Genomic DNA, 12,462 nt, shown 5'->3' on the forward strand with positions numbered 1-12,462 from the left:
CCCCCGCAGCAGAGCAGGTGCGCACTCCCCCCCCCCGCAGCAGAGCAGTGCGCACTTCCCCCCCCCCCGCAGCAGAGCAGTGCGCACTCCCCCCCCCGCAGCAGAGCAGTGCGCACTCCCCCCCCCGCAGCAGAGCAGTGCGCACTCCCCCCCCCGCAGCAGAGCAGTGCGCACTCCCCCCCCCCCCGCAGAGCAGTGCGCACTCCCCCCCCCCCCCCGCAGCAGAGCAGTGCGCACTCCCCCCCCCCGCAGCAGAGCAGTGCGCACTCCCCCCCCCCGCAGCAGAGCAGTGCGCACTCCCCCCCCCCCGCAGCAGAGCAGTGCGCACCCCCCCCCGCAGCAGAGCAGTGCGCACTCCCCCCCCCCCCCCCCCGCAGCAGAGCAGTGCGCACTCCCCCCCCCCCCCCCGCAGCAGAGCAGTGCGCACTCCCCCCCCCCCCCCCGCAGCAGAGCAGTGCGCACTCCCCCCCCCCCCCCGCAGCAGAGCAGTGCGCACTCCCCCCCCCCCCCCCCCGCAGCAGAGCAGTGAGCACTCCCCCCCCCCCCCCCCCCCCGCAGCAGAGCAGTGCGCACTCCCCCCCCCCCCGCAGCAGAGCAGTGCGCACTCCCCCCCGCAGCAGACCGCTGTGCAGGCACTGACTGGCGACAGACGTGCAACCGTCACATGTCAGGACACCGACCCACCGGGACGTTCAGATTATTTGCATAAATAACACTTAAGCATTTCATTTTTGATTAAAGTTGTGAATCACTGGTGAAAGAAGCAGGAATCACACACCACAGCGACTGCTGCGCACACTCCCCACGAGCGCACACACGCGCCAGATCCTGGGTAAACAGGAGAACGAGGCGTCCTGTCATCAATGCCCGGATTACACAGGACAGGTAATCCCGTAGCAAATAAAGGAGGAGACTCAGCAGTGTGGGTTATGGAAGTGCACTATGAGCCATTCTCCTGAAAGGGGCTCTGCCTTATTTTATTTAACATCATGATGAATGCTGAAGGATCAGAACACTGGAAATCAGATGACCAACCTATATGGATGTGTTACACAAAAAAAATAAAATAAAAATAATATTAATAAGGGGGGGGGGGGGGGATATAAGTGGTGGTCACAGGATCCATAAATGTAACCATCAATGGAAGGAGGAAAGTAGAAGCATGTAACGTCATACCTGATCCACTGACGTCTCCTGTGATGTGCTCACCGTTCTCCAGAACTGAGGGATGATGACCTGCACCAGAGAGACGCCAGGAGAAAAAGGTCAGATGCCAAAGGAAACGGCAGAACTTTCTAAAATGAGCGCAGCTCTGGAGTAAAATACAGGCCCAGTAATGTATGTACACAGTGACTGCACCAGCAGAATAGTGAGTGCAGCTCTGGAGTATAATACAGGATGTAACTCAGGATCAGTAATGTAATGTATGTACACAGTGACTGCACCAGCAGAATAGTGAGTGCAGCTCTAGGGTATAATACAGGATGTAACTCAGGGTCAATAATGTAATGTATGTACAGTGACTGCACCAGCAGAATAGTGAGTGCAGCTCTGGAGTATAATACATGAGGTAACTCAGGATCAGTAATGTAATGTATGTACACAGTGACTGCACCAGCAGAATAGTGAGTGCAGCTCTAGGGTATAATACAGGATGTAACTCAGGATCAGTAATGTAATGTATGTACACAGTGACTGCACCAGCAGAATAGTGAGTGTAGCTCTGGAGTATAATACAGGATGTAACTCAGGATCAGTAATGTAATGTATGTACACAGTGACTGCACAAGCAGAATAGTGAGTGCAGCTCTAGGGTATAATACAGGATGTAACTCAGGATCAGTAATGTAATGTATGTACACAGTGACTGCACCAGCAGAATAGTGAGTGCAGCTCTGGAGTATAATACAGGATGTAACTCAGGATCAGTAATGTAATGTATGTACACAGTGACTGCACAAGCAGAATAGTGAGTGCAGCTCTAGGGTATAATACAGGATGTAACTCAGGATCAGTAATGTAATGTATGTACACAGTGACTGCACCAGCAGAATAGTGAGTGCAGCTCTGGAGTATAATACAGGATGTAACTCAGGGTCAATAATGTAATGTATGTACACAGTGACTGCACCAGCAGAATAGTGAGTGCAGCTCTGGAGGATAATACAGGGTGTAACCCAGGATCAGTACTGTAATGTATGGATAGCAGAACCCTGTAGCTTGTCACAATATGTAAGTTCTATCACCCTCTTTCTCACCCCCCCGATTACCTTCAGTCGAGTGTTTGCCTCCGGAGCCGTTGACCTCGTCACCATCCAACAGGGGAACGTAGTCCACTTTGTCGCATTTCTCCCCAATGACATCATCGTAGGGCTCCGCCTCCAGCGAGCTCATGAAGTCCCGTTTGATCTCCGGCTCAATCTGTGGCGGGGCGTCCGTCAGGGCATCCACAAGTTCTAGGTCCGCCATTCTCTATATCTGGGTCTGAGGAAATAAAAAAAAAAAAAAAGGGGGACAATTGAGAATGTGTAGAAGTGGACGATCGAAGACAATGAGAATCAGAGGACCGGTCCAGCGCTCACAATCAGGGGGTCAGCAGTTTGGATATAACAAACACTCAGCTTTCCTAGAGTCCTGACGGGCAGTATCCCTATAGCTGGTGCAGAGCCATTATTGCACTCATCGCCTGTCACTTACCCAGATACAGAGAAGACATAAAATAAAAATTTTAAAAAAAGCCAAGCAGAAGTCAAACGGGGATTTTCTGATAAAAGTATAAAATGAGAATAAATCTAGGAGCCTCTTGTGGATTAGCAGTTAATGTCGGTATAAAATGCTGATATCCTCTCCGCGCGGATTATGTGGCGCTGACACAAATATAGATATAAATCCCAGGGATGCGGCAGCTGCCGGTAAATACATGGCCGTCCGCGCGCACTAATCCACAGGAGATTGTGACAAGCTCATCAAAAATAAGCAACCGCTAAAGATGTAACCGGAAAATGGAGCACGGCGAAAAGTTACAGATCACAAGGAGGGAAGAGAAAAAGATGGCGGCGCCCGAGCCGAGACCGGAGGCAGCGGTCCAAAAACTAAACCGTAGGGAGTGAAAAAAAGCGCTGGAAGCTTAACCCTTCCATAACAGCCATGTTTCCTTCCTTTCCCTTATTCACTTCTTCAGAAGATACATTGCTATTCCAGAGCTTTACAGGTGTGCAAACATGGCGTCTTTCAGTAGATGACGGCCGCCGTGATCAGGTCCCATAAGAAAGGAGATGGGGAATCAGGAACAGCACCCACCCCATTCCTAACCTCACGATTGACAGTGGCAAGCTCAGATCGTATCAGTCTCTCAGGTACCAGGCGTGCGGCACAGCCGGCACCCGGTGTACATGTACACACCATGAGGTCACAATTAGTGTTGAGCATTCAGATACCGAAATATCGGGTATCGACAGATATTCGCGGTATCGGAGTTCCGATACTTTTAGAATACCGAAATCGGAAGTTCCCATAATGCCTGCACTCTGCAGTGTCTCTGAAGGATGACCAGCTGGATGGCAGCGCTCAGCTGCGATCCAGCCTGTCATCAGAACGCCATCACAGCGTGAGAGAATTCTCCCGCACTCACGGCAAGTGCAGGAGAATTTTCCCACGCTGTCAGTGACGTGCATGAGGTGAGCCGAGTTCATTGGATATGACCTCGGCTCTAGTGTTGTGCCACCCCCGTAGTGTTCGGGTTCGGTTCGTCGAACACCGTCAAAACCAATGGCAGGCAAATAAAAACACAAAGAAAACACCTTAAAAAGCTGACAAACTGCTCAGAAGACACTCTTTAAAAAAGCCGGCAATTCAGCATCAGTACCCGACAATTTAGAACAGAAAAAATAGAGCATCACACATAGATTAGATAGAAACATGTCAGTCACATATATATGAAGTACAGTGACAGTGTTGCTTACTATACTTGTCATTTAGTGTTAAAATAAAGGATTTACTTAAAAAAAAAATTGGCGTGGGGTTCCCCTTAATTTTAGTCTCTAGCGGAGGTTAAGAAGACGGCTGGGGCAGATGTTTGAAGCCTGGGAAGGGGGTAATACCCACGGAGCTTCCCAGGCTACTAATATCAGCCCCCAACTGAATACCTAGCCTTTACTAGCTATTAAAATGGGGGACCCCCAAAAAAAATGACGTGGGGTCCCCACTATTTTAATAGCTAGCAAAGGCTAGGCAGACAGCTGGGGGCTGATATTAATAGCCCAGGAAGGGTGCCATGAATATTGGCCCCCTTCCAGGCTAGAAACACCAGCCGTCAGCCGCCCCAGAAATGGCGCATCCATAGGATGCGCCAATTCTGGCACTTAGCCTCACTCTTCCCACTGCCCTGTAGCGGTGGCAGTGGGGTAATAGGGTTGGGGTTGATGTCAGCTTATAATGCCAGCTGACATCAAGCCCAGGTTAGTAATGGAGAGGCGGCTATAAGACACCCCCATTACTAACCCCATAGTCAAAGTTACAAAAAACACAAACACCCAGAATAAAGTCCTTTAATTGAAATAAACACACAATTCTTTATTGTTCTAAATTAAACCATACTTACCATCACGCCCATTCCAGCTGAAGCCAATGTCTTCTGCAATAAAAGTAAAATAAACCAACATCATCCTTACCTTTCCATGGTTCCCAGGACAGCTCCAGCTCTGCTACAGAACGCTGCCATCCAGCTTGCCATGCCGCAGACACTGAGAAGCGCAGGCATGCTTGTGCTCCTTAGTGTCTCGCTGTGACGGCATAAAGATGAGCCAATGAACTCAGCTCACCTCATGCACATCACTGACAGCGTGGGAGAATTCTGCTGCGCATGCGGTGACCGTGAGAGAATTCTCCTGCGCTCACAGCAAGCGCAGGAGAATTTTCCCACGCTGTCAGTGACGTGCATGAGGTGAGCAGAGTTCATTGAACTCGGCTCATATATATATATATATATATTATTTTTTTATTATTATTATTTCATGAAATAATTAAAAAAAAAGGGCTTCCCTATATTATTGTGTCCGGCCAGGTACAAATAGGCAGCTGGTGGTTTGGGGCAGCCCGTTCCAACCTGCTGTACACAAAAATAGTGCAAAGCCCCACTTTTTTTTTTTTTTCCCATGAAATAATTTAAAAAGCATGCCTGCGCTTCTCAGTGTCTGCGGCATGACAGACTGGATGGCAGCGTTCTGCTGCGATCCAGCCTGTCATGTCAATGTAGCAGAGCTGGAGCTGTCCTGGGAACCATGGAAAGGTAAGGATGATGTTGGTTTATTTTTCTTTTATTGCTGGAGATCGTTGGCTTCAGCTGGAATGGACGTGATGGTAAGTATGGTTTAATTTAGAACAATAAAGAATTGTGTGTTTATTTCAAGTAAGGGACTTTATTCTGGGTGTTTGTGGGGTTTTTTAACTTTGACTATGGGGTTAGTAATGGGGGTGTCTTATAGACGCCTCTCCATTACTAACCTGGGCTTGATGTCAGCTGGCATTATAAGCTGACATCAACCCCAGCCCTATTACCCCACTGCCACCGCTACAGGGCAGGGGGAAGAGCGAGGCTAAGTGCCAGAATTGGTGCATCCTATGGACGGCTGGTGTTTCTAGCCTGGGAGGGGGCCAATATTCATGGCATCCTTCCTGGGCTATTAATATCAGCCCCCCAGCTGTCTGCCTAGCCTTTGCTAGCTATTAAAAATAGGGGGGACCCCATGTAATTTTTTGGGGGGTCCCCCATTTTAATAGCTAGTAAAGGCTAGGTATTCAGCTGTGGGCTGATATTAGTAGCCTGGGAAGCTCCGTGGGTATTACGCCCTTCCCAGGCTTCAAACATCTGCCCCAGCCGTCTGCTTAACCTCCGCTAGAGACTAAAATTACGGGGAACCCAATTTTTTTTTTTTTTTTTTTTTTTAATAAATCCTTTATTTTAACACTAAATGACAAGTACAGTAACCAACACTATCACTGTACTTCATATATATGTGACTGACATGTTTCTATCTATCGAATCTATGTGTGATACTCTATTCTTTCTGTTGTAAATTGCCGGGTACCGGTGTATGCCGCTGATGAATTGCCGGCTTTTCGCGTAATACAATCTACATTATTCTTAGTTGTTTTCCTTCATGTAGAATTAACCTACAAGGAAAGAAAGGGTTTATTTTCATTCCGATATTTGTGTCCCATTGACTTGCATTGGTTTCCGGTATCGGAATCGGCGATATCCGATATTTTTTGGGTATCGGTCCGATCCAATCCGATATTTCCCGATATCGGAAGGTATCGCTCAACACTAGTCACCATGCATTCTAGACTGATACATTGTAACAGAAATCGATCTGCTACAATGTATATGGAAGTGTGACAGTTTCTCAGCCTCTGGATGTAAGAATGTTCACATTCATTGACAGCAAGCAGAGAACTTACAAATGACGAGTATAAGTGAAAGGTGTTGTAGGGCCATTACAGTGCCAGCAAGCACCATCTAACCTGAGGCTACTGGGACTACAACCCCCAGCATGTAGCGGACTGGTAAACTCGCTGCAGCGTGAAACGATCAGATCCCAGCATCCCCTCGCTCTCCGCAGACTCCAAAATAACCTGCCTGTAATCTGCTTAGAGGGGATTACGGGAGAAGGAAGAGCGCTTTAAGATGAGCGGTTACAACAACATGCGGATATTCGGCGGATGCCATAGAGCAGCTCAAGACACAGATCTGATGAGAGCCGCCCTGGCCCTGCAAGTCATTATATGCATGAACAGTACTGTACAGCCTAGCCATATAAAAAGCATACAAAGCAAAGCCTCATCCCAGCGAGAGCAGCTCAGCTCCGTATCCATGTAATGCCCTGCAGGGGACTGAGCACTAGGGGGCAGCAGAGATAGGCCATGTTAGGCAGTAATGTGGAGTCTGGTCCTGGCAATCAGAGGCCTCAGAAGACGGAAACAGCGGAGGTGGAGATTGTAAACCTTCCCTGCAGCCATTGTACCGCCGCTTCCTCCCAACAGCCATTCATTACCGCCAGAAACCAGCCATTGGTAGAATAATGAAGAAAGGGAGGAGGGGGCCGGGCAGCACTCAGCACCTGCACCCCAAATCCGGCCATTTCCAGCAAAACTGCAGAGTATCCGGGTGCACGGCACAATGGCCAGGCGCCCCGCGCAGATGTGCCGCAGCAAAGGCCCCGTCCAGGATTATCCCAGGAGAGCGGCCTCCTTTTCCCAATTCTGTACAACCCCTTTAACTTTAGCTCTCCAGGTACTGACTACTATGAGCTGAGCTTGTGGTTGCACACAGTCAATTATCAGGAGAGCAGCAGTGTAAAGCATGGAGGAAGGACAGACAAACCACCTTTGATGAAACAGGAGAATTCATGCAGACACAGCGGAGCTAGAGCCACTAATCACTGCTGTGACCTAATGGAGCAGATATGCAGTATAAAGCATGGAGTAGGGACGGATGGACGACCACTTATGAGACAGGAGGAGGATTTCAGACTACTCGTCTTAAGACAACGCAGCTCCGCTGGATTTACTGCTTCTGTTATACAGTTCAAAACCAGAGATTAAAGGGCCAGGGGGTACGTGTGCCTGGCATCCTGCTTAAAGGGATGTTTGGGAGCAGTACTCTGACTTCATTCTCATAGGGACTGTTCAGCCGTCCTGGAGAGGTCTTCTCACAATGCTCCTGTTAGAGGTCCTTTCTAGCCAAATGCCAGGCACACAATGCTCCTGCTAGAGGTCCTTTCTAGCCGGACGCCGGACACACAATGCTCCTGCTAGAGGTCCTTTCTAGCCAAATGCCAAGCACACAATGCTCCTGCTAGAGGTCCTTTCTAGCCGGACGCCGGACACACAATGCTCCTGCTAGAGGTCCTTTCTAGCCGGACGCCAGGCACACAATGCTCCTGCTAGAGGTCCTTTTTAGCCAAATGCCAGGCACACAATGCTCCTGCTAGAGGTCCTTTATAGCTGGACGCCAGGCACAAAATGCTCCTGCTAGAGGTCCTTTCTAGCCAAATGTCGAGCACACAATGCTCCTGCTAGAGGTCCTTTCTCGCCGGACGCCGGGCACACAATGCTCCTGCTAGAGGTCCTTTCTAGCCAAATGCCGGGCACACAACGCGCCTCCTAGAGGTCCTTTCTCGCTGAATGCCAGGCGCAATGTTCCTACCAAAAGTCCTTTCAAGCCCAATGCCAATCCAGCATATTGTCCATCCACAACCAGCAGATCTTCGCACTCGCTAGTTTTACCCTACAAATTCGGCTTTGCGCATCCAGCGGTCACGGTTACAGTCAGGCTTCTAGATTATAGCAGCTTTTTTTTCCTTTCTAGTTTTTGACATCCATGACGAATCATTTCCATTCCTGACAAATAGGTGTCAGACGACGCTCCCTTATGTTGTTATCTCGCTCCCAGTTAACAGGAACACAAGGCCATGCGACAAGCGAGCCGGCGCAGGGCGGGACAGACATTACTGGAAAATACCATCTGTATATGTTGCACCCTGGGAGCACAGCAATCTGCTCTCATGCACGGACACGGGGGGGAAACCATCCCAAACGAGCGAGCGCCCCCCCCCCCCCCCAAGAGACGACGAGCAAGCGCCCCCCCCCACCGTCTCAAGAGACGAGCGAGCGCCCCCCCACCACCGTCCCAAGAGACGACGAGCGAGCGCCCCCCCCCCCCCACCGTCCCAAGAGACGAAGAGTGAGCGCCCCCTCCCCACCCCCCCAGAGACGACGAGTGGATTCACTACTTGGAGGACCCATATACAGGTCCTACGCGAGACCAGCAGCTACAGCTGGATTACAGAAACGTAACGCAACACCAGGTAACGTCATGTATCCCGGATTATGGGAGGTGCCCAGATAATTACCTCCTGGATTAGGACCCAGAACCCCCCGCATTTACAACTGGTACCGGAGCAACTCAGGAAAACTGCATCCGACAGCGCAAACCCATAGGACTGACAGCTAAAGTACAACTCAACCTGTAATACATGGGTGACGCTATTCCCTCCAGATGAGATGCAAAGTCAGAGCAAGAACAAGAAGCAGAATTGTGAATGCAGCTCTGAATGCGACTACAGAATGATGCACAAAGCAACTCAGTGATAAGAAAAAGGGTTTTCAAAGTTTCTCAAATGCCGTCCCTCCTGGAAATAAAGAGATAATAGAAAGTCCTGAACGGGTATTCACTGGAAGACACAGCAGCTGAACGTCCTGAGCTGAGGGTTTTCTACAAATGCATGAATGCACAGAGGCGTGGAAGGCACCGAGAAGTAATGCCAGATTACCACCCGCAAATATAGGTGCGGTGCAACCAAGGATGATGGGGGTCTGACCCAAAAATCATAAGATTATGCATGTCAGCGGTCAGAGCACTGGGGTCTACACCCCTAAAAATCATTGTGTCCCCCCATTCCCTTCCTCCAGTTGTCAGAGCAGATACTGTTGTCAGGAAGCAGAGAACTTGATAATGGCATGAAAATAAAGCTAGATTAGCAGGGGAGCGAATTTATCAGTCTATACAACTGCTGTAATGGCATCGAGATCGCAGATTACGGCACGTGTCTTAGCCGCAAAAAGACTTTCTACAACTTTTGAGAAAAAGACGATAACAGCCAAATTCAGCAGGAGGCGTGAACTCTCCAATAAATTTGGAGCAACCTTCTCTAGTGCCGCTCAGAGCACCACTGGGGTGTGAAGCACCGGTGTTATTAAAAGGGTTTGTCTACCTTTGATTAACATTCTTTTTTTGCAATTGGGTTTCATTTAAAAAAAAAAAAAAATAAAAATTATATATTTTGGCTTTTACAGGTTCTTCATTTCCATGCACATTCCACTTTTATCTGTGTTCTTCCGAGCTCTTCTCAGCTGATTTATGACAAAGACTTTACAAACTCAACCACAACAAGCTCATTAGACACAGAGGATGTAGACAGTGAACGGTGCAAAAATTTTATGGAAACTCAGTTGTAAAAATTATTTTTAGCCCCAATTTTCATGCATTTAAAAGGAGAAAAAAAAAAAAAAACAACAAAGCAGACAATGCATTTAAATGCTCCCTGAAAAGATTACTAGAGAGATGCAGAACAATATAGTGTAAGCACATCATCACTTAAAGGGGCAGGCCAACTCTGGCTCCAACTGAAAGATAACTATAGACGTGACAAAGGCCAAGAAGTGAAGTCTACAGACTTAAGACCCCCATACATATTAGATTAATGTCACCCGATATCGACGACTACAGCCAATGGTCTAACGTGTGTGGGTTCGGCTGACTGATCGTCGAGGATGTTGATCGTGCATGTCCGATTTCACACAAATAAGAATACCCCTTTAAGCAGCGATCACCAGAAAAACAAAAACTAACATTACAGGACTGGTGCCATAGGGATACGGTTTGCAGGACACAGTAACGCATCTGCATGGATACAAGACATCACATGAAAATGAGACACGACTGAGCAAAGAAAAAAAAAACACGGAGAAAAGTGGCAACTGGAGCGTCAGGAGGAACAACCACTCCCAAACTTCTTCCCCCTGAGGACCGGGAGCCAAAAAGGACACATGAAACCTGGCAAAAACAATACAGGATGAGGTCGACAGAGGCGAGCACAGGGGTATGACTCCAGTCCCCGTATCCAGTAATAGACACGGACTAGAAGGAGCAGCTACGGCCGCGTCACGGTCCTACAAAATACACATCAGACCGAGATAAAGGCAGCACCGGAGCGTCACAGCAACAACCAAACCAACACAATGACACCGCGGGAACAAACCCCTCAGCTGAGAAAAGGATTAGGCTTCTGGATACATAAAAAGAAAAGTTATCATCCAATGACAGCAAAGAGATCTTGTAGATCACAGGATTTCTGTATTCAGCGCTGGACAGACATCGAGGTTCACATCCACCATCATTCAGACCTTAGAGCGACCCCTCAACGAAAAAAAACAAACGACTCGAAGGAGTCAAACCCATTTCCTGCTAAATAAGAAACAAATCACTTCCAAAAAGGAAAGCCCGGCTTCCTAAAATGGTCCGTCACGCAGGGTGTGTGGCCGACGGCCAGAGAATGAGTCACCGGAGGAGGGAGAGGATCCTGTGTACAGGTCAGAAACCAGAGCCGGCAGCACGCAGGTACCCGACCCCGTATAATGTAGTGTTATACTGCTGGAAACCGTCAGCAAGCTGGTGTCCGGAAACAGCCAAGAGAGTGAGAGCCGGGAGAGATCTCAGAGCAACAGAGCAAGGAAAGCACTTCAAGAAAGTGCAGACACTAGCCTCCAACACTGGGAGATTTCAGCTCTGAAGCCCTGGAGTATAATACAGGATCAGTAATGTAATGTATGCACACAGTGACTGCACCAGCAGAATAGTGAGTGCAGCTCAGGAGTATAATACAGGATGTAACTCAGGATCAGTAATTTAATGTATATACACAGTGACTGCACCAGCAGAATAGCGAGTGCAGCTCTGGAGTATAATACAGGATGTAACTCAGGATCAGTAATGTAATGTATGTACACAGTGACTGCACCAGCAGAATAGTGAGTGCAGCTCTGGAGTATAATACAGGATGTAACTCAGGATCAGTAATGTAATGTATGGACACAGTGACTGCACCAGCAGAATAGTGAGTGCAGCTCTGGAGTATAATACAGGATGTAACTCAGGATCAGTAATGTAATGTATGGACACAGTGACTGCAGCTCTGGAGTATAGAATGGATAATGCAATGTATAAGAGTCCATATTTCCGTGCACTGCAGCGCTCCACAGCCAGGATAGGACCTACAGTATATTTCTGTATAACATGAGCCTCTTGGTTTACAAACAGAACTCGGGTGACACATGCAGTTACACAAACAGACGGGATTGGAATTTTTAACACTAACTAGATGGCAGGGGACTGATGTAAATACTTGGACAGTTCATGACTGACAGTGCTGTGGAGCATATAAAAAAGCAAACTGATTGCAGTCCCAGAAGCAGGACCCCACCACCACCACTACGGTATATCCTAGCGATACATCATATCAGCACAAATAACTTAAGATCTACAAGAGATTAAGAAGCAGAAGATGCATAGTGTACGTGTGACATGTGTGCATTGTATACAGGTCACACGCTGTAGATTCTGTACCTGTTCTGCAGGCGTCCTGTCTTCACCTTCTTACAGGTTCTCTGAAAAGGAAAGAGACGCAGGTTACTTAGATGAACACAGTATCACAATCACATAAAATAGACATTACTGAAGCCGCCACGTCTGGTCCTGAGCTCAGACAAGTCCCCGGAGTACGGGCTGGTGCAGGAACGCGTCACTGGTCGGCGTCCCAACCTTTCCCATGGACGATCCATCAATCTAAGATATCTTGCAGATCTATGTAAAATGCAATTTCTAGATTCTGGGACGCTAGTTTA

At 48.4% G+C, this 12,462-nt stretch overlaps 1 protein-coding gene across 19 annotated transcripts in view; it reads right to left on the reverse strand.

The window, feature by feature from the left end:
• The window catches only part of LOC141264751 (uncharacterized), a 61,647-nt gene extending 49,422 nt beyond the window's left edge, over positions 1–12,225 (reverse strand). For all 19 annotated transcript variants that reach the window (XM_073677023.1, XM_073677022.1, XM_073677021.1 and 16 more), the window contains exons 1-3: positions 12,185–12,225; positions 2,271–2,484; positions 1,177–1,236 (exon numbers count right to left, since the gene is read on the reverse strand). In XM_073677023.1, coding sequence (XP_073533124.1) covers positions 1,177–1,236; positions 2,271–2,469 — 259 coding nt within the window. In that variant the 5' untranslated portion in view covers positions 2,470–2,484; positions 12,185–12,225. The remainder of the gene's footprint in view (positions 1–1,176; positions 1,237–2,270; positions 2,485–12,184) is intronic.
• Between the last annotated feature and the right edge of the window lie 237 nt (positions 12,226–12,462).

This window comes from Phyllobates terribilis, unplaced genomic scaffold (genome assembly GCF_046119375.1).
Source record: "Phyllobates terribilis strain yellow unplaced genomic scaffold, ASM4611937v1 Scaffold_4__5_contigs__length_816908805, whole genome shotgun sequence".
In the NCBI taxonomy this organism is placed as follows: Eukaryota; Metazoa; Chordata; class Amphibia; order Anura; family Dendrobatidae; genus Phyllobates; species Phyllobates terribilis.